Source organism: Fulmarus glacialis, unplaced genomic scaffold, assembly GCF_000690835.1.
Source record: "Fulmarus glacialis isolate BGI_N327 unplaced genomic scaffold, ASM69083v1 scaffold49733, whole genome shotgun sequence".
Classification (NCBI taxonomy): domain Eukaryota; kingdom Metazoa; phylum Chordata; class Aves; order Procellariiformes; family Procellariidae; genus Fulmarus; species Fulmarus glacialis.
In genome coordinates, this window is record NW_009204562.1 from 1842 (window position 1) to 22909 (window position 21068).

At 37.2% G+C, this 21068-nt stretch overlaps 1 protein-coding gene across 1 annotated transcript; it reads left to right on the forward strand.

The window, feature by feature from the left end:
- Positions 1 to 1332: 1332 nt before the first annotated feature.
- Positions 1333 to 15487, forward strand: LOC104074767 (oxysterol-binding protein-related protein 10-like; the record flags this gene model as incomplete). The annotated part of the gene is made up of 3 exons (XM_009575027.1): positions 1333 to 1508; positions 3301 to 3380; positions 15296 to 15487. Coding segments are annotated over 3 exons (448 nt in total), but the record flags the coding sequence as incomplete, so codon positions are not given.
- Positions 15488 to 21068: the final 5581 nt, after the last annotated feature.

A 21068-nucleotide genomic window follows, 5' to 3' on the forward strand; every position in this document is an offset into this window, starting at 1 on the left:
CACTTTCATTTAGTACACTTGGACAATGCAATTAGTTTATTTTTGTTTGTATGATCTCACAGTCCTAGCAGTTGGTTTATTGTAGAATGGCTTGTGTTCGTCAAAACTGAGTGAATGAAGACTGAAGTAGGGTAGGGAAGGTTGTTTTGCCTTCAGTGAGAGGAGCCCATTGCCCCTTCCTGTTCCCACAGAGCTCTACTGGAGCAAAATTTTAGTGTCCTACAAACAAAGTATGTTACTTGGTTTAGTAAGTTTAAATATGAGTAAGAATTTTGAACCCATTTATTTCTAAATGTATTCTGGTTTTATTATATAAAGCATTTTCTTTCTCTGTTTCAAATTCCTGAGGCTTTCCTCAGAACCCTTTAAAACAATCCAAGAATAACCAATTTAGGAATTAGATCATCATCAGCCTCAGTACCTTCCATTTATGATTTACTTCTTTAGTCCATCAGTTGTGTCACTTACATGTGAAAATAAAATCCTGGAAGAATTTTCAGGCAGAGTTACTACTATCACTCTTCCTTTCCTCTCCACCCATCTATGCTTCCCTTCCTCTTTTTCCTCAATGTCCTGTGATTCTGAATAACTTCCCCCCCTCCCCCCCCCCCCCCCAAATCTTTGTCGTTACTGGATTTTCACTGGCTGAGTATTTCCTGATCCTAAATATATGATCAGGAGTAAAAATGTTTTTTCCTTGTTAGAATTTGTTAGCAGAATGACCAAATAGAATTTAGATTTTACTTCTCTTTCCTCCTGATTGTTTTCTTGTATGTGGGTGTCCATACTTCCTACCTAGTACTTAATTGGGAACTGAATGTTCAATTCCCTTGGCCAGTTTTCAAAATTACACTCAACATCTGTTTGTGAAATATTATCACAAAGATGAAAATACCATGGTATCTTTAATTCTGCTCATCCCTCTGCAAAAACAGTGTTACCTTTTGAAAAGACTAGTTGTGGGGAATTAGCGTGTCTTTCAAGGTTATAAATGGAGAAAATGGGGAGGGGCCAAAAAACCCCAGTCTCATACTTCTTCAGTGGAACCTCTTCAGTTAAAAACTCCTTTCCTTGCTTTTATGTCTTGAATGTAAACATCACCATTAATCTGAAAGAAACATGAGTAAAATAATAGCTCACACCTGTCTTTAAAAAACCAAACCTAATGATCAAAATAACAGTATCTTGCAAAATTGAGTTATTACAAAAATGACTTTAACCTCATTTGTTTGTTTATGATCTTGATTTAAGATCAATCTGTGCTCTTCTTTGGGTAAATGCATGAAAAACTCTTTAACAGAAATACTATACGATTGCAATTTCTTTGAACAGGTACTTTGTGCTGGACTTTGAGACGGGGATTCTGCAGTATTACGTGAATGAACAAAGTAAAAACCAAAAGCCACGAGGAACCCTGTCTTTAGCTGGAGCTATAATATCGCCCAGTGATGAAGTGCCACACATGCTGGTGGTCTACTCTGCTGGTGGAGAGATGTATAAGTTGAGAGGTACAGTGCTGCTTAAAGTGCCAGCTGAGTTGTTCTTCTCTCCTATTCCGGCTTCTGCACCTCTTCGCTCATATTTCATTTCTCTTTTACTTCCCTATACTGTCAGAAAGTAGTGGTTATACAGCTATATTGTTACGTACTATACTATAAAGCACAGTGGAACAGTAATCTGGAATTAAATACGTGTGAATTTACAATATATAGACTTCCAGGGCTGGAAGATACCTCAAGATGCCTTCTACAAGCTGTTATTGTGGCATTTCAATTGTACAGTATATCTTGTTTGCTTCCGAAGGAAGAAAAAGCTGTTTTCATTGCTGTCCACGGCATAGCATTTAATTTCTAATATTGTTTTCCCCTGCCACCATCCTGCAGATAATGTAGTAGTGAATCTGCTGATGGGTTAGAGAAGGGAAGAATGCCAGTGGAAGGCTGTTAAGATACTCTGTTCTTGTCAGTCTTGGAATAATTGAATGCACCTTTAACATAAAATTTTGCCTTCCCTTGCTCCCAAATGTAAGAAAGACAATATAGGGTAAGTAAGAGTTAATTTTGAAAAAAAAAATTTTTAAAAAAATTTTTGTTTTTGTTTTTAAAAAGCAGTATTCTGATTCTAAGATGTTTTCAGTATGGTTGATTAATCTGGATACTTCCCTATCATACTAGTTTATCAGAAAATAAACTGATACTAAAAAAAAAAGTGACATGTAATACAGTGTAACAAAAGTTTAGAATTATGTTAGTTTTATTCTGACCACAGTTTATCAGTTGGCTAGCAGGACAGAGTACGCGGGACTGCCCCGTGTGTGTTGCTGATTTATACGTAGAACTGAAACACAAGAAGAACCAGGGAGAGTTTCTGTTAAAATGTTTTGGAATATGCAGAGCTAGAAATCATGAACACTTGTGGTTTCATTATCATGCTTTGCCAATCACTTGAGATTATCAAATGCTTACAATATCCTGCTTTTAATTTAATGAGATCTATGAATTTGATTCAAATCAGTAAATAATTTTTATGCTGAGTCAACAACCATTGAGATACTTAATAGCAGAGGAAGGAAGAGAAAATATTTACTGAAATTATCTACTCTGTATTGGTATTCTTAATTAGGATTACTGTAGTAATGGTTTGTTTAAAAACAAAAACAAAACCAAACCTCTCTCCTAAATATACTTTTTAATATTACGCAGGAGCCACCTGATATAGACTGCAGACAATCTTTTCAATAATTTTTAAAGCTGTTTTTTAAAGATGTACGGGGGAAATTGTCGTTTTCATTTTTGTGTCTTTGTTCCATGCAAATTTAGGTTTAAAGAGAGATTTAGCTGAACTACATTAAAACAGAACTTAAGTATCTGGGGAACTGGTAGCTTGTCTGGTAGCTGGTTGACAGCCTGAGTGTAGAGGTTTTACTGATTTAAATACTACGGTGTGGCCCTTGTCCTTCACAAAGAGAGACAAGTAAAACAAATGTGGATTAAAAATCTAAAAAAAAGTCATCTTGAGGTAATTCTGCTTTTAATAACACTTGGAGGAGGAGATAACCATGAAGAAGACTCATAAGCTTATCTCTTCCAACTGGCCACAGCATCTTAAGTTGAGGTTTAGATGTGTTGTATTGAAGAAGTTACACATACTTAATTTAAGTAGCATAAATTAGAATTTATAGTGCATCCTAACGAATAAGTAATTCCCTCCGCCCCCCGCCCCTCCCCGTCACCTTCTCTTATGCAATAGAAGAATGTTGGTTTATGTGTAATTCCCTGCCTTTTATTGTTTCTATTCTAGCTGCTGATGCAAAGGAGAAACAATACTGGATAACTCAGCTTCGATCCTGTGCCAAACATCACAAGGAAGGTAATTCTAAGGTAAATAATTAAGAGGGAGAAGTAATTATTATGTTTTAAGTGGTGTAGGTGAAGAACAGCATGATCTGGATGATAGACTGGCTGCTGTAGTTAGTGGGTTGGTGTTTAGAGGTTTATGAATAAAAGCAGCAAGTTGTCATTCCTCACTAACTGGCTTAAGTCAGTTGGGCAATCTTGATAAATAAACATTGTCCTATTTATGAGAAATTCATGAAGTGCATTTTGGATGCTGTCAATACATAGTTAATTGAGTGGCTGGATCAATAGTTTATTAATAAATACCTGTGTGATGTCCTGATTAGTATTTAAAAGTGTTAACTGATATTAGTTTTATTTCATTTTATAAGATTTAATGGCTCTTATTACAGAAGCTTAAGGTAGATGTTAGCAGTGGTCAATCTTCAACTTCTTCACCAAATCTGAAAGAGGTCATCATATGAAGATTTATATTATTTATTTCTCTTTGGAAGTAATGTCAGAATTTTTGTCCTCAAACAGATAAATATTTTGGACAGGTGAAAAACCGTTTGGACTTTAAAAATAGTAGAATGATGGGTTGAGGTTGTCCCCTGCCTCCAGATAGAAATGACACTAATCTGTTTAAACTAGAATGCACTTTGGAAGTGGGAGGTATTAAAAACAAACAACCCTATTAGAAATAAATTATTGTTGCATTTATTTTATGTATGCTTTTGGTGTTAATACTAACTCACTAAAAAAAAAGTCCTGCTCTTACTTTCAGTCTTTTAAGCACTTCTGTGGATATCTTTACAAGAATGAAAAAGATTGCTTTCCTCATGACTAATTGTTTGCTATATTGAAAAAAAAAAGCATATAATTGCAAGCAGAAAGGATTCTTCCCTGCCCCAAGATGTTGAGAATACCAATCTTATGTTAACTGCAGTCAAAGTCATGATCCTGAGTATCTTTGAAAGTTGGACTTTGAAAAGATGGATGGTATTTTGAAGAGACTGGCATTCACTGAAGAGTGTGAAGTAAAATAAAACCAACTTTTTTTTCTTCTTTTTGAGTGATGTGGACTTGTCAGGAAGCAATTACGGTATAATTAAAACCCTTTTTGAAGGAGAATAAGTAACTTCAGGGTTTTGGTACTCTTATGCATGACAATTAAATACGGTTTTTATATAGCTGTGGCCCAGTACTATTCAGAAAGGTGCAACTCTACTTGGTCAGAATACTCTTACAGTTGCTGTTGATTTGTAGCTCAGGGATTTCCTGTGCTAGACAGAGATGGTAACTTTTTATACTCAATTGCCATCAATGAATTATTCCTCAGTAAGTTTTCTGGTCACTTCTTGAACTCGTTTAAATGTTCAGCATCTACAATGTTTTGTGATGAGGTAATAGAACTGTTGTTCAGTATATATGGTATCAGAGACTTGTGCAGTGGAAAATTGATTCTTATACTTCTACTCTATTCATTTACTGATATTTCTTGATACTGGATATGGTTTTCTCCTTTTGCCTTCTCCTGTAAATAATTCTGTAGAGATGTCTATTTTAATACCAAAACCTCATTCCAGAGCGGCAGTAATTGAGCTGAAACTGATCTTTGTGTAAGTGAAGTTTGGATTGTTTTTCCTCCTTAGGTAAAAACTGTTGCATTTAGTAATAATTTATGTTCAGGTTTTTTCATACTGCCTTTCTATGTTGAGCTCCTGCAGTAGTAGTATCTACATATTTTGATAGGGTCTGAATTCATTAGTATGTCAAGAGAAAAATCTCAGTGTTATAATAGTGAAAATGTCCAGCAATTAGTAGTGGTCCAAAAAAACCAAATAGAATTTTAGGAATTATCAGGAAAGGAGCAGAGAACAAAAGGAAAAATACTTAGACTTCTCTAACTGTCAAATACTTATCCTGAATACTTTTATCAGTCCCTTTCCATTTCTGAAACGGAAACATTGGAGTGGGGGAAAGTACTTTTCATCACTTTTGTTATTCTTCTGTACAGAATGAACTCTGTGTGATGAAACTTGACTACACTGGCGTGTGTAGTTTTCTGATGATGGGAAGGGAAAGGGCAAATCAGGGAAGTATAGTGTTAATACGTGCTCTGGAGTGGCTGAATAGGAAGTATTTGCTAGCTGTTAATATCGGCATGGGGGAGCCTCAAAGAAAATGAGCTGAAAACAGGTTCAAAATAAAAGGAGACGAATGAATACTGGCATGCTTTGGATGCCAAAAGTGTATATAGATTCGAAAAGTATTTGAAAGGCAAAATGTTATTAGAAAGTCTTGACTAAGTGAGTGGGAGGCTATTAAATACAGAGACAGCATCTGTCCCAGAAGATCTGACGTGCAACTTTTAGAAACAGGAAGGGCTTAGAATGGGGAGCATCTCCCTAGACTTGTTCTTGTACTCTTGCATAGTGACTTATCACTGCTGTGGCTTTCTTCTAGTTCCTAGGCTCATCGTGCAACAAAATAAAAGGATTTCCTTGACTGTGAGCGGTGGTGGGCATTCGTAACTAAGGAACCAATGAAAGGTTATTTCAAACAGCAGGAGGAGGATTCTTGCATTTTTCTTGAAAGACTGATCAGTTACAGGAACTTGGCATGGGATGCTGGAGTATAGATGCATTTTGGTTGGTACAGCCAGTCATACGTTTTAATTAGCTTGGATCCATTTAGTATAAAATAGAAATGCTGAAGAAAACTAAAATACATTTCTTAGTTCTGTGTTCCAAGTCTACATCTAAAATCAGACTAGGTCCCTTTTCACTTGACATGTTTGTTTGTGAAGCACTCTTAATTCTCCATTTGTGTAAGCCACAGAGCAAATAGAGAATTTCTATCTTCTGTATTTTTAAGATTAACAGTCCAGAAAATAAAATGGTGGGAATTTATGTCCTTCGGATGAGACCACTGATGTCTCTGCTTCTTACTCCAGAAGTATACTGTACTTGAAGCAATGTCGTGCTTACCTGTTCCTAGGAACCTTTCTTTTGACAAGATTTGGCTCTTGTTTTTCAATATACTTTTTTCCTTTTTCCCTCCTATCTTCTCAGGGTTAGAGCAGTATCTGAGAGGCAGATTTTCCCTGACTTTAGCATTGCATATAGTGCTAACTTGGATTTCACCTACAAGTAAGTTTTAAAGCTTCTCTCTGCATTTCAGTGTAAAAGCAAGTGATCAAAAGCTTTAATGCTACAATGATTAGACTTTGGAGATCAGATATTGGTTACAAGGGAGTGATGCTTCACAGAAATTCCAGAAACTAGAAAAAAATGCATTTCTATAACCTTTTTTTTCCTTCTTCAAAGTTTCTTACTTCAAAACCACTGCCTGGTAGGAGGTAAGGGAAGCAAGAACTGCTGCATTTCTTTTGTGATTTTTTTTTTTTTTCCTTTCTCTTGTAGGTGAAGGTACTTTAATATAATAATTATTAGCATGGGAGTGGAAACATGCTGTTTAAAATACTTTAAATTTACATAAAATAGCATGCTGCTATTTTAGCCACCTTACTCTTTCTTTTGTGTTGGGGTTAGGGACTGGAATTACATACGAAGGTCTGTAAAGACACATAGAAGGGTACATGTTTGACTTTCTTTTGCATAATTGAGGACCTGACAAAAGTCTGTATTTTTGGATTTTGTTAAAATAGCCCTACCATTGATAGGACTGTCATGATGTGATTTGTTATTCTACCAGTAGCAGGGCTGGACCTTTCTCTTTCTCCCTCTCCCCATACTTTGAGGGCTGTAGTAAGTGATAACTGCAAATTGTCTCTCTCTCATAGTGCTGTCATGAACAGGCAGATAGATACTCATGTGTTTTAAGCTTCTGGAGTTTGAACAGAATCCAAGCTCTGTCTCTGCTGGGAACAGGTACGTTTCTCGAAAGTTGGAGCCTGAATGTTTACTCCCAGCTTCTTCTACAGCTTAAACTCACCTTTTTCACAGGAAGAATGAGAGGCAGAAATTTCTAGCTATTTTTTAGGAGTCATGCACTTGAGAAGGAGGTGGAATGGGAAGTGTAAAATATGCAGTGAAGGGTATATTTTATCTTACGCAAGTGGGATGTAGATTGACTGGGGAAAAATAATGGGATAACCAGGCAAGCAGCGGGAAGGTTCCCAAGAATACCAGTGAAGCAACTCTTAGCTACAGGTCTTTCATATTGGAGAGAGAACATGTTTTTGAAATCTTGAATAGATATTATTGGAAGGAAATTCATAGGAAGACATGAGAAATTGGAGAATGTTTTTTCAAAGCTGAAGCTGTGTCACTCTTTCTGTGAAATACTCATAGGAGAGTGTTCCTTCTTCCTGCACTGGATCCAGATCAGCGCTGATTTTCTTTCTTTTTCAGAGCTACTGCATGCTTCGAAATGCTACTGCATGACTTGCTGTCCTTGCTGTCTTTAAAGCTTCAGTTGGGGGTGGAGTGGTGAAGGAAATTAAGCAGAGCAGTGATTTAAAAAAAAAAAAAAAAAGTTTAAAGAAAAAAAAAGTTGTATACTAATGACTAAATTTAGTTGCATCCTAATGACTGGTCCAAAGGTGAGCTATAGATCTAACAAGTGGATGTAACACAAGCTAAGTGTGTCACTTTGTTTTAATTAAATTTAACATCTTAATGGTAAAAAAAGCAGTAAAAGGATAATGTTCTCTGGCAAATAATTCCCATGCTGTAAGATAGTCTTAATGTTCTTGGTATTCCCATACAAGTCTCATTTCGCTTAATTACAGATTGCTCAACTTCCACAGACTGCCAAATCACACTGTATTGGAAGAACTCTTCTATGTCTGGTTAGGATTGCTGTTTTTTAGGCTATTCTAAGTGAATATTATTGTACAAGTTTTCATTAAAGCATTAGTCAAATTGGAATTCAGTGATATAGAATGCTTCCAAGACGAAGTAGGCTTATGCGTAATTTTTGTGGTAACATCCAAGAATAATTTTATATCCATAAATTGTCACAAGCTTGTTAGTTCTTCTGTTTCATACCCCTTTTTTCTTCACTGTTTAATGATGGTGGCTCCAAAAGCACTACTGAAAACAAACACACGGGTTTTTATACGAGCTCTTAATTCCAACGTGTGGATCAGTTGCTGGATTGGCATATAACCCTTGTATTTCTCAGTGCGTATTCCTCACTGTGGCAGGGAACAGAAACTTTTATCTTGTGAGGGAGCTTCTATCTTTAATTGTGCTCAGATGGTAACTTTCAGCTAAGGTTTGTGCTAGAATAAGGAGGTAGACTCCCCCTTGTTCCAGCTTCTGGTTTGGAGCTGCACAAGTGAGCTGCTAAAAATTGGATGGTGTGTTTTCATGTTTCAGCTGAACTCATCTGCTGATTCCCTGCAGCTGTAAATGGCAGTCCAATTCCCTTCCTTCTGCTGCCACCCTTTGTGTGGGCTCTGTTGTGTTTCTGGTTCTGTGATAGCTTGGGCATCAGAAGCAGAAAAAAACAGCATCCTACTAAAAAGGACTTAGTTACCTGACCAGCTCACTGAGGAATCGGATGAGCACTGATGTAGTGGAAGCTGGACTCTGCTTCCAGCAGTCCCTGGTGGTAAAGCCCTGCTCTCTTCTTCCTCCTGGATGGAGGACGGCTGAAACGAATCTGACCAAAACCTAACCTTTCTCTGGTTTAGTCTGAGGCTTCATATTTGAAACTGAGCCAACCTGATGACTGAATGCTTCTGTGAGGGACTGTCCTGCTCTCTTTCCCCTCAAGCAGTGCTGCTGGTGCCTGTTATAACCATCATCCCGCCTTTTGGAAAGGCAGTTTGTGGAGCTAAATGAGCAGAAAATTCTGTATGTGTGTCTATGTCTCTGTTTCTCTTCTGGTTTAACTCCCTGGAGTGGCTTTCCATGAGGTTAAATGGGCCTCAGAGCCAGCATGGAGAGATGGTGGAGGAAAAAGTCCAAACCTGCCCCTTTCAGTGGCAACTGCAGTAGCAGTTTAGTTGTAATGTGAAACAGCACCTGTAGTAATGCCTGAAAGTTTGCGGTCAACACTTTTATCAAATCATTATGAGGCACGTGTGTAATTTTTCTCCACAGCTGGAAGAGTGGCTATCATAGACCTTTTGTGGCCCTTCTTCAGTTTTATCAGGTTTCTTCTTGCCTTATTAATGAATGGCCATGGAGATATCTTTAAATTTCTAAATCCATTCTAAATGGATTATTCACTGGGTATTTTTAACATCTCTGTGATAACTGTTTCCATAAAGCCACATTAGTGAAAGTCTTTGTGAGTGTTTTATGCACATCAAAGTCTTTTCCCTTTGAGCAAGTTCACTATTCCCTCCTCTGGTATGCTTGTCTGCTTCCTCCTCTTGTCCCTGACCTATAGAAGTCAACTACAGAGTGGTGCTTCTAATTAAAACATGCTTTGGAAATCCTTACAGTGGTGAGGCTGAGAAGGAAGCAGTGCTTGGCTGTAGATATGTGTGTGTTTGACACCTTTTTTTCCTCCCTTTGGAAGCTGCATGAAGATAAGAGTTGTTCACAGCCCTCTGCTTTCAAAATCCTTCTACAGAAATGGAAAAAAAGTCCATTTAGGACTGAACATGAGCTTGCTCAAATGATTCTTGACAAAGAAAAGATTTTATGATGGAATGATTATCATAGTCTCTTGCTTAAAAGCAGATGCATGTATTGCCTTACTGAAGATGATAAAGCACTATAATATTCTGTCAGAAAAGTTAGTACCATAGATGGTGCTTTATTCAAATGTGGAAAGCATATCATAAGCTGGTCCCTTTGCAATGCTGAAGTTTGGATGTTATGTAGATTCAGTCATTTGCATTTTAATATTTGTGAATGATCATAATGTAAATTAAACAGATCTCTGTCCATATTTTTCTTTTTTCAATGTTTGTTTACTTAGGATGCATCGGAAAAGAAATAGATGGAAATTAAAATACTGAATAGTGGTGTTACTTCCTGATAGCATGTGACTTCTCATTGCTCTAAAGCGCACGCAGGGATTGGTTCTGTGCTATAGCTATGCAGAGGAGTAAAGGAATGTCATTTCAGTATTTTATTATTCTGTAGAAAACATCTGTGGCACAGTGCCTGTGAAAATGATGATTATCAGCCATGAACAGATATGACAGTTCACTTCAGAAATTAGTTTATTGTTCTCTGGAACATTGCATTTACTTTCCAAAATAAACAAAACTGTTTGCTTCTGGTAAATGGTGAAAAACACTTCAGCTTCTTTGTGAGTAGGAAGGATAATCTCCAGGGAGAATGAGTCATGAAAACGTTAGTATAGTTGGAACTTACTGTTCTACAATTACATTATTTTAATTGTTAGGATTTTTGATACCCAAATGGAAGCATTCATTATACTGCTTTTTTATCTTGGAGGTGGACAGTCTACTAAAATAAAAATCTTAACCCAAATCTATGTTAGCTAAGCGACCTTCAGCTAGCTTTAGGTCATAAAACCACGATGAACTCAAGTTACAAATTAATCTTTTATTAGCTTCTTTGTTATTCTTTTATTAGTTTCATTTTATTAGCAGGCAAACTGTTGGTGCAATGGTAAAGTGTAGCCTCAGGAAAGAATATTTATAATCCTTTTGGGATGCTTCAGCCTGTGGATTTCTTGACTCATTATTGGCACCATGCATTACTAATTGTTGAAGAGCTTATGTCTTCCTTTTGTCAGACTTTTCACTATCTTTTTATTTATTTATTTGCAAACCAGAAAGCAGTAGGACCAAAGAAAACGAGATATGATAATAGTTAGAGGGGCAGATCAGTCATACCAGCAGCGGTAGGGGGAAGAAGGATTGGGAATAAAGATCCATCAGTTACTGTCATTGCTTTGATTTCCTGGGAGAGTGACTTTAAAGACTGTGGTAGTACGATGTGTAATTAGAGTGCTTTTAGCTGTGGAAAACATCACATAGGTTTTAACATTTTAACAAAATAGGAAGATTTTGATTTTTGCACAGCTGTGTATCAATGCAAAAGAGATGCTTGTCATTCCCAGTGTTTAATCTGAAGAAGTTCTGCAGAAGAGGAGTCAAGTATTTGGCTGGGACATAAGTGTTGACAATGTGTTGTAAAATTCAAAAGTGCATAAGGGGCTGAGTGTGTAGTTCCTGGAGAGGCCTCTTCTGGCAGTGGCAGGAAGAAGCTGTCAGAAGAAATTAGCTGCCGCCTCTGTCTCCTTGGACGGAGCAGGCACGGTGCTCTACTGCTGTTCTCTGTGGCATTGAGGAGTGGAGCCCCACTTCAAAAGGTTTTGAGTGGTTGTAGAAACTGCTTCCTGCAGACATTCACCTGCATTTTGTGTGTGACTGCTTTTGCAAGTTGTAAGCTGGAATTTTTTACTTTTATCATAGGGCCTTGCCAAGGGATAGCTTCATGGGTAGCCAGTGGTCCTGGTCCTGGAGCTTGTTTAGGGTTTGTATGTTACAGATGTCCTCTAAAGAATAATCTCAAATTAGATGCTAGAGGATTTGTGTAGTGGGCTGGTGGAGTTTTTATAAAGGGACAGAAAACGAAGAGGTGACGAAAACTTGCTTATAGACCTGTAGGAGCGTTGAAACCAATGTATTTGGCTCTGATATTTGGCACAGACTGTTGCTGTATGTGCTAATTCAAGATTGACAATCTTCCTGACTCAGTGAGCTGCATAAGGTTGACAACTATCTTGTGCTGAGAGTGGAAGGAGAGGACTATAGGAGAGGCTCACCAGCAGAGGTGATCTCACCCTGCAGATCACATAGCACTATTGCAGGGCAAGGCGTACAGCTGAGTGTCAGGCATGCTAGGCAGTGTGATATGGTCAGCCCTTGCCAGGCTGTGAACTTCTATATGTAGAGATTTGGGGTTACCTAGTGTCCCTGTAGCAGGATAGCCTTCTTGAGCACCACCCGCTAGTGAAACTGTAGATGGGCTGTTCTTCCTGATTTTCCCTCCTGCTCCACTGATTCCCGAACACCATGCCCTAAACGACTGTCCACCAACAACAGTTGCTGTGAGCTGCCACATGCCTTCGCAAAACTTAAAGAACAGCCATCTTAAACACACCGTGGTCCCACGGACTGTTTATTCTGCCTCAAGTCACAGTTAGGAGCGTAGTTGATGTAGCCCAGTGAGTTGTGATCTCTCACAACTTGCAGGAAAAAAATCTAATCTGGATTAAGAGACTCCTAAAATGATGGGCATATCTGTTTCTTGGAAGTGTGTTCATTACTTATTTGTGATACCAAGCCAATTAGAAAACCTACAGCTAGCTAGCAGTTTTTGTACTAATAGTTCACTATCAAATTTATGACTCCCAAGCGTAAGCGGGGTTTGGTGAAAGGTGTATCGTGTTAGGTGACACGATGAGAGAAAATGTGAGGTGTGAGCTGCAGTCAAGATGTCTGTTGTGATCCATGGGTCAGCTGCAGATAGTTCACTGCAGTTTGAAACACTGTCTTGAGGAAAAACAGCGTTGAATTGCCAAATAATATAAGTGATATAGATACTAACTTAGAATATACATGCATTTCAATTTATGAACGTATCTCTCAATGTGTGCAGGTTAAATGAGATTATTTTGGCAGCTGTTTTTTCTGAAAGCTAACTCTCTCCTAGAATTCCTTCCTGATTCTGTATTTAAACAGAAACAGTGAATGGATTTTTCCATATTTGTTTTATGTTACTTTTGTTATTTGCAGATCTATAACTTCCCCCTCTCTGCCCCCAAAATCAAAACATAATAAAACTTCACTTCTCACAGAATGTTTTCTTTCAAGCAAAACTAATGGCTAAGCTCACTGTTTTATGTTGCTGCTGTTTATCAGAGTTTTAGGATCAGTTTACTATATGAAGGTAGCAGTGGTGTATTTTTAATATCGCGATCGCATGATACTAGAATGTCAGTGATTCTCAGAAGATTTCATTCTAAAAACCAAAATAACTTTTATTAAACTGGAAGATAAGTTGCTCTTATGCTGAAAAAAAATGAACTTATCTTGTTCTTCCTCTGCACCATAAATTCAGTTTAGAAGTATTCTGATGCTAGTCAGTTTAAAAAAGAAACATCAGTAAGTATATTCTGCTATTATATACTAGGGATAGTCTTCTTCTGTGAACCTTCTATTTAAAAAAGGAAATTCAGTCGCACCCAGTTTCCCTCATCTCCTTCCTTCTCCCAAATACCTTTTCCTCTGGCTCTTACTTTAATTGGAGTTATGTCTAAGCAATGCTCTTTCAAATGGAAGATGACTTAAAAACCTGGCAACCTTCTCTGCCCTTCTGACAAATTCCACCCCCTGTGCTTTTTTTTTGCCTTAGAGTCAAATCCAGTTTTAATGCAATTGTGGATTATCAGCCAGGATGGATAGTTTTTGAATGTCTGATTCTACAGATACTTATTATTATAATCTTATTAGTCATAGTAGTAAAGAATATATTTGTTGCAAAAACAGAGTCACACCATCATTCTCTGAAGTGTTTGTAAATGTAAGTCCAGACTAATGAAATAATGCTTATTTCTATGAGTATAGCAGCTCTTTGCATGCTGGGAATGTAATAACCCATTTTTTTAAACCTTCAAATGCCTCAAAAAGTCTGAAGTCTAGTTTTGTGTGGGGGTGGCAGAGGGATCACGTAACTGATTTCACTCTTCCTTCTTGGCAGTGCCAGATAATCTGCCTTGTCATTTACAGTCAGTGTAGTGGTAACGTGATGCCTGACTTTAATTCCAGTGCTAGTTGGAACCTGTCCACCTTGGATTTAAAGTCTTTTAATGAAATTACCACAGAATTGCAAAGTTTGACCTGTAAGGGATAAGGAGAGAGATTGTACCCAAGTAATATTTGTGTGCACTTGCCAGCAGACTCAATGGTAGTACCCCACGTTGACAGTAACTGTCTTAGCAACGTTGAAGGCTGCCATCATTACTTATGCAGGGTTTGTAGGAGAGGTGAAATGGTATTTCACCCATAGGGCTGTATATTTACCTCACTTCCTTAAAGTGCTACTAAATGTCACTCTCTGAAGTGGTTTGTGTTTTGTGAGGTAAGAGTTACTCTGTTTCAGTTTTAACCTTACAGATGCAATCAACAGTTCAAATAGAAGGGAAAAGCTTTTTTATATTGCATGATGTCTCATGGCGCTCTAGTGCACACCTGAGCTTGATTGAGAATTGCTGTCCCAAAGACCTCCAGGAAAACTCAGGTTTGAGGGCTGCAGAAAACAAACCAAGATGGCTACACTGACAAATGGTCAGTGAAAGAACAGAGAAAGTTCTTGAATGTTCAGACTGATTTTATAGATTGTGTGTTAAGAGTATTCACACTGCAGATACTGTTGGAGATTTATTTCTGGCCTTTTTTGTATGTAGGGTTTATCCCAAGCTTACTCCAAAACGTGTTGACTTTTTAAGCTGTGTTTTGTTTGAAATGTTAATGTTTAATTGGTGTGTGGATTGGCCTTGCCAAAATTGCAGCTCCTCTAATGCTGAAAACAGCACTGGGCTGTTTCAGAAGTTCATCAGGTGAAAGCATTAAGATTTTTTTTTTTTTCCTTCCTTGCTGTTCACACCAGTTTGGTGAATTATAGGTCAATGGCTTAAAAAAAAAATACTTGTGTTAGCATTGTTATTACTCTGCAAAATCCTTCCTAATCCTTCCTAAAAAGTATGGTTGTAAGAACTTAGCAGCATGTTAATATGTAAGAGTTTGTGAAGATTTTTGCGAAGGCCAATTTCAGAAAATCCAAGAAACAAAGGCGATAGCCACAATATTTCCAAGAAGATCCCTGCTGAGCAATGCAGATGGTTCAGAAGGAATAAATCAGACCTGAGCACAGTTACACCTCCAGATTTAGTTTTGTGAGGAAAGTAGAACAGTGCAAATCAATAGCCTGAATTGTAAATTATTTACTTGTGTAAAGGTACTAATATCAATATCACATTGCTTGTTCTAGAGCATTTCATCCTCGCGAAGTAGAAGCTCATCTCTGCTGCCGCCTGGGACAGTTAATTCTGCATCTCCTAGTGGCCAGAAACATATGAATCAAAGTGGGCCAACTGTTGTAACCATCACCCATCACAAATCACCTGCAGCTGCTCGAAGAGTGAAGAGCCAGCGTTCTGGTCAACTCCATGAAGTCAGAGAGGTAAGAGATAAAAATTTCCTGTTTTGCTATAAACTTCTAAATGCTTATTTTGCTTTAGAATAAGCAACCAAGTCTGACAAATTAACAGTTCTCTTTGTTTCCTACTTTATGTTTGACGGCTTTCTTTTGATCGCCTCGCTGAGCAAAAGGCGGTCTTTAGTTCTGGTTCAGCTTAAAGTCTGGTGTATACAGGCTTTTTTATGCCAATGTTAAAATTAGCATGTGCTAATGAGGAGGTTGGCCACAGCTCCCAGACTTTGCAGTGGTGCTGCAGTGCTGGAGGAACATCTCTTTTAAGCTGCGTGCAGCAAAACCTTTCAGATTGGAAAGAGGGCACTGAAGCATTTAAATATAACCAGAAAAAACCAACTTGAATAAGTCTTTTGAATGAATGTAAAAGAAGGCACAGTGTCCCACACTCAGCAGTTTGCTTCTATATGGCCATAGTCTTAACTTTGTTGTCAAGTTTCTATTGCTGGCTTTGTGATGAAAGAATGCTTTGTCCGTATTAAACACATGAAAAGCAAACCAGAAAGCACGTTTCTTTCAAAGCGTGTTTACCAGGGTTTAAGAAGTATAACTCGTGTACTGATTTAAGTCTATCTTCCAGACCACAAAAATAGTACAGAGTTTTAAGCTTAAATAGTATGGCAGATTTTCACAGAACTCATTTTCATCTTTCTTTCATCCCTTGTTATTTTTGCTTTGTCTGAATTTCTCACTATTCTCTAGTAGTGCCTTTGTAGGTCCCCTTCCCACCCCTTCTACCAAAGAAACTGTTGGCAGCCTAGCTGCTTTAAAACATTCTCTTATCACATGGGTTTAAAATATCTACCCCAATCCTTCAAGTTGCAATCTCAAGAGTCTGCTTTTAAGTTTATGCTCCCTAAATATTTTATAAATGGAGACCTTTCATATTAAGAATTTGACTAAATTCTTAGTGTGTGCTCACAATGAAGACTCAAATTACACATCTTGATGAAGAATGCTTGTTTTTATTCTAGTAACATTAAAAGTGAAAACTTCCCTTGTATCCTCTATTGTATTAAAAAGTCATTCCTTTCTCTGAAGAGCACTGTCTGAATGTCACACGTTTTCTTTACATTATAGAAAACACACATCTGTTTGTTTTTCATGAGGATATCTTGTCTTTGCCTACCAATCATCTCCACCAAGTTGTTTCTACCTTACTAAATGTATTTGCTCTCATAGGTTGAATTCAGAGTGCACCTTAAACCTATTAATAAAATAAACGGTGGGAGCTGATGCAGCTTTGTCAAATGAAGCTGGGTAGGGCTGAAAGGAATTTAGAAGAGAGAATTAGTATATGTGCTGATCATAGTAAGTTGGGAAGGGAATAAGTCAACAGATGCGAAGAACTACCCTTGGGAACAAAGAAAAAAATACTAGCCTATAGTAAAACAGAGAATAAGTGGCTAGCTATCATCCCTGCAGAAAAGGCCTGCGGGTTGCTGACTCATTTGTTTGCAGTGTATTGCAATGTGGTGTCACTCCAAAAAGGTAAATATTATAGGACTTTAATCATGGAAGATAATTATTTTGCTATGTTGATGTGAGTGATACCTCACCTGCAGCACTAAATCCTGTGAGAACAACTTAGAGGGCTGCAATTAAAAAATCTTACACGTTAGACATACGATAATGATTGAAGGTTAAAAGAAATGAGTGTTTTTCAGGCAGGGAAAATGGTACTAACATAAACAATGCATAAGAAAATTTTATAAGAGGCGTGTGAACTTTACCTTTTTGTGTATTCGATCTTTTTTTGTGTGCTGCTAGAAGAGCATATCAGTGGAAAGATCAGTCTTTCTGCCCTCTTTCCCAGTCTCATGTAAAAAGTGGCTGCTTGACTGATCTCGTTTCCATGTTTTGAAAGGATAAGTCTATTTTTCCAGATTAAGGAAGCAGGCAGATTTCATTTCAATGTCATGCTCTGTGCATTTCCTTCTCCCTCCTTTTCCAGAGTGAATGCAATAGACTCGGGTATATGCTGCCTGTTTTTTCAGGGAATATTCTTGTTCCCTATGTGAGTCAATGGTGACTGTTAGATCTACCCTCCCTTGTTAAATTTATGAATAAAGAGATGGTCCAGAGACCTTAAAAAAAGTGAACTTAAATCTGTTCTAGTCCTTTTTTTTTTAATCTGAAGCAAGGAGACATGGGAACTAAAATACAGTAAGAGAGAGTTAATCCCCTCCCCAACACCCAAATCTTTGCTTTTTATTTGGAAGTTGTTTGGTATGATTTGGATGAAGGGAAGAGACTACAAAAGGATTATAGATCTGTGTTAGTGTTCCCATTATAGAATGGAAGTCATTGAAGCTTTGACATGCAAATAAGCTTTTTTTATTGTACTATAAATAGGACTACATTAACTAATTTTACATCTTGTAAAATACAGTAGTTGAATCAATGGAAAGAATTGATATGCTTATGGAAAATTAGAAGCAGCACATAGTTTTAAAATTTAAGAACAATGTTATGGTAATATTACGATGTTATATATGAGATCTGTGAAAAACAGGAATGCTGCAAAAGGGGCATCCTTCACTTGGGACATATGGTCTTCACTAGCTTGGACAATATCCCTGGGAAATGCTGAACTTGAAATTGCTACTCAATTCTGGACCAGTTATTCTTGATTTGGCCATGTTATTTGCAAACAGTGAAGTGTATCTCCATGTTGCAAATAGGACAAAATGTACTTTTATATTTGACATAATGCAATGATATTTGGTAATACTTGGTTGTTCTTTTTCCCCTTTTTTCCTTTCATAATAAGAATAAACAATATATTGTTTCCTTCTGTTGTTTGTTCTGGCTGATGTAATTTTTTTTTTTTTCAGACAGCATAGAGAATTTTAGTGTAAAACAAATCACAGCAAAGAGGTCTATTTAGAACCAAACTGATGTGCAAAATTCTGTAGAGGTAGTAAAGGCAACTGTGTAGGTCTCCAAAATGACACATGTAATAATTATTTCTCGTGTGAAATTAGAACTTACTTTTTTCCAAAAGTTTGGTAAGTTAAAATTGAGCAGGAGTATAGAGCTTTTGACTGCTATAAAAACTTTACTTTTAATACTCAAGCTACTTTTGTATAGCATTGAATTGAAAAGAAGCTCAGGAGCATTACTTTTCATCATAATGTAACTGTTTTTGTTTAAAATAATATTGCTCTCTTAAATCAGACTTTTGCTTATATTAACTTGATGTTAACAGTCCAGTTTTGGACTATGGAACGTTATATCAAAACTAAAATTCACCATACATTAATTTGAAAGAGCTGATCTACTATGTGTTGCATTTTATGCAGAATTATTCAAGATCCTACCTCTTTATTCGGGCCATAACTTATAATTAAAGGGGTGCTTTCAACTGATTTTTTAGTAAGTGATTTTATGGTAACCTAAGTGTGTGTGGTCTTGAAATTGAATTCTGTTTTTTAAACTATGCATATTATTATCCTCTTAGCAATTTGTGGTAAGAGTTATACTTGCAAAATTCTTTACTGTCAGCGGTTAAAATTAACTGGAACATAAAGCCAAGTGGCCACATCACACTTCATATTAAATTTTAGCTGCCACTCAACTAAGTAATAGTGGCACACTTCATCTTGGAATGGTGTTTATTTTGGCTGAGAATGTCTAACTATTGTACCGCCTCTGCCAATGTTACCATAGTTGTTAAAGAACCCAGAAATGCAGTATGTGAACATTTTGTAGTAACTTATGTACAGAAGTTTAGAGAAATTAAATGGGGTTAACCAAAGGAAGTCTAGAGATTTTTTTTTTCCATAATTTTAAAAAGTCGATAGAGGAATTTCTGATCCTTTGAAATGTGTTGTTTGTTACAACTTGTGATTCTCTACAGTGGACTAGTCATCAGCATGTGTTTCTGAAAAGCTGGTACAGTGAGATCCGGATTTCATGGGGCTTCCACCAGTGTGACATCCATTTTATGTGCCAGTGGGCAGTTCCAGGATTTGGAAGGGACTGCTTTTTGGTAAGAAGACAGTCCTGCTGCTTCTTCCATGTCCTTTGCCATATATAAACATGGTTACTTTTTAATTCCTGCAGGAATTACGCAACCAGCTGGTAGTTCTTTCCTTCCTCCCTTACAGTATAGGAGAATCTAGGACTTCTACCTAAGGCTTCACGGAGTGAGGTTTTACCTGCAATTTTGCGGGGCCACAATTGTCCAGTTTTATGTGGGTACCAGGAGAAAGAGATACTTTGGGAATTTTCAAGTGAGAAGTGAATGTCACTGTAATATTTGGATAGCAAAATTAGGAACTGTGACTAGCTATTGATAGAGGAAAAGGATGCTGTTGTCCATGGAGAACTTTTTGTTCTGTTACAGAATTATAGCCCTGCACAGGCAGCATTGTAGGTGAGCAAAGCAGATGCGGTATTTAAATCACTCGGGGAGACATTCAGACTTGCACGACTTTCATGTATGTGAACACACGAAGACATAAACTAAGCTGTATGTTGATGGTAAAACTTTGTAATCAGCATTTAAGCTGGTAGTAGGGGAAAACCTGATGATTTTTGTTTCATGCCAAATTTTACTTTTCAACTTTGAAAAAGTCAAGTTTTGCTTTTTATTTCATTTTTTTAATCCACCTTTTGTTTTTCGGGAAGTATGTACATAAAAAGGTCAATCGGTAAGAAGAGAAGAAGTCTAATGCCAGTTCTAGCAAAAAGAATGCTGTAGCTCTTGATGTTTGGCATAGCATTGAGGTTATGTGATAAGTAAGGGTGCATGTAAAAAAATTGTTGATTCAGATCTTTGAACAGGACATCATGCATAAAGTGTGAAGTATGCACAAGGAACATTTGAAAAACAATCCTGCTAATAATTGAAATGTTTTTGAAAGCAGGTGTATAATTGTGATTAATTTGATAAACTTCTGTGTAAGTAGGGAGAAGAGCTATGTATTAGATCTATTGCTTTCACTGACAGTTCTCATCTTGATTTTAGAGTGTGGGAATATGAGAGCTAGCTTTGTGACAAAGATGACCTTCAGGACTGCATGGCTAATAGATCAAATATTTGCTTTTAGAAGATGAAAATACTGTCATCATGGTCACCTAACTAAAAGGTGTGGATGTAGGATGGACTGGTAGACTATGCTAACTTCAGTCTTTCTAGCCTAGTAATGTAGGTGCTCTATCAGAGAGAGGCTCGGTAGCCATGGACTGTGGCTGCTATAGTACTGCTGAAGTCTGTGTTGCTGTGCTTCTGCTAGACAGATTTAAAGCTAATTACCTAAAATTATGTCTGGTTTTCCTTCTAGACATGTTTTAGTATAAAAAGTAGCTTTGTGATGCTTTCTTTGTGGGAGTTTGTGGTTGACTCCTTGAACTAGAGTCTTCCCTTACTTCAAAACTAGTATTGTAATACCCTCTAGAGGTTTCTCAGTTGGACTGACCAGGGTAGTTTCATCTTGGTAATTTATAAATACTGCAGAAAGTGTTTATAGCATTTCACTTTTGAAAACTAAGTATCCTGGTTTCTATCCATTCGGTCAAATAATATGGTGGTACAGTGAGTGGC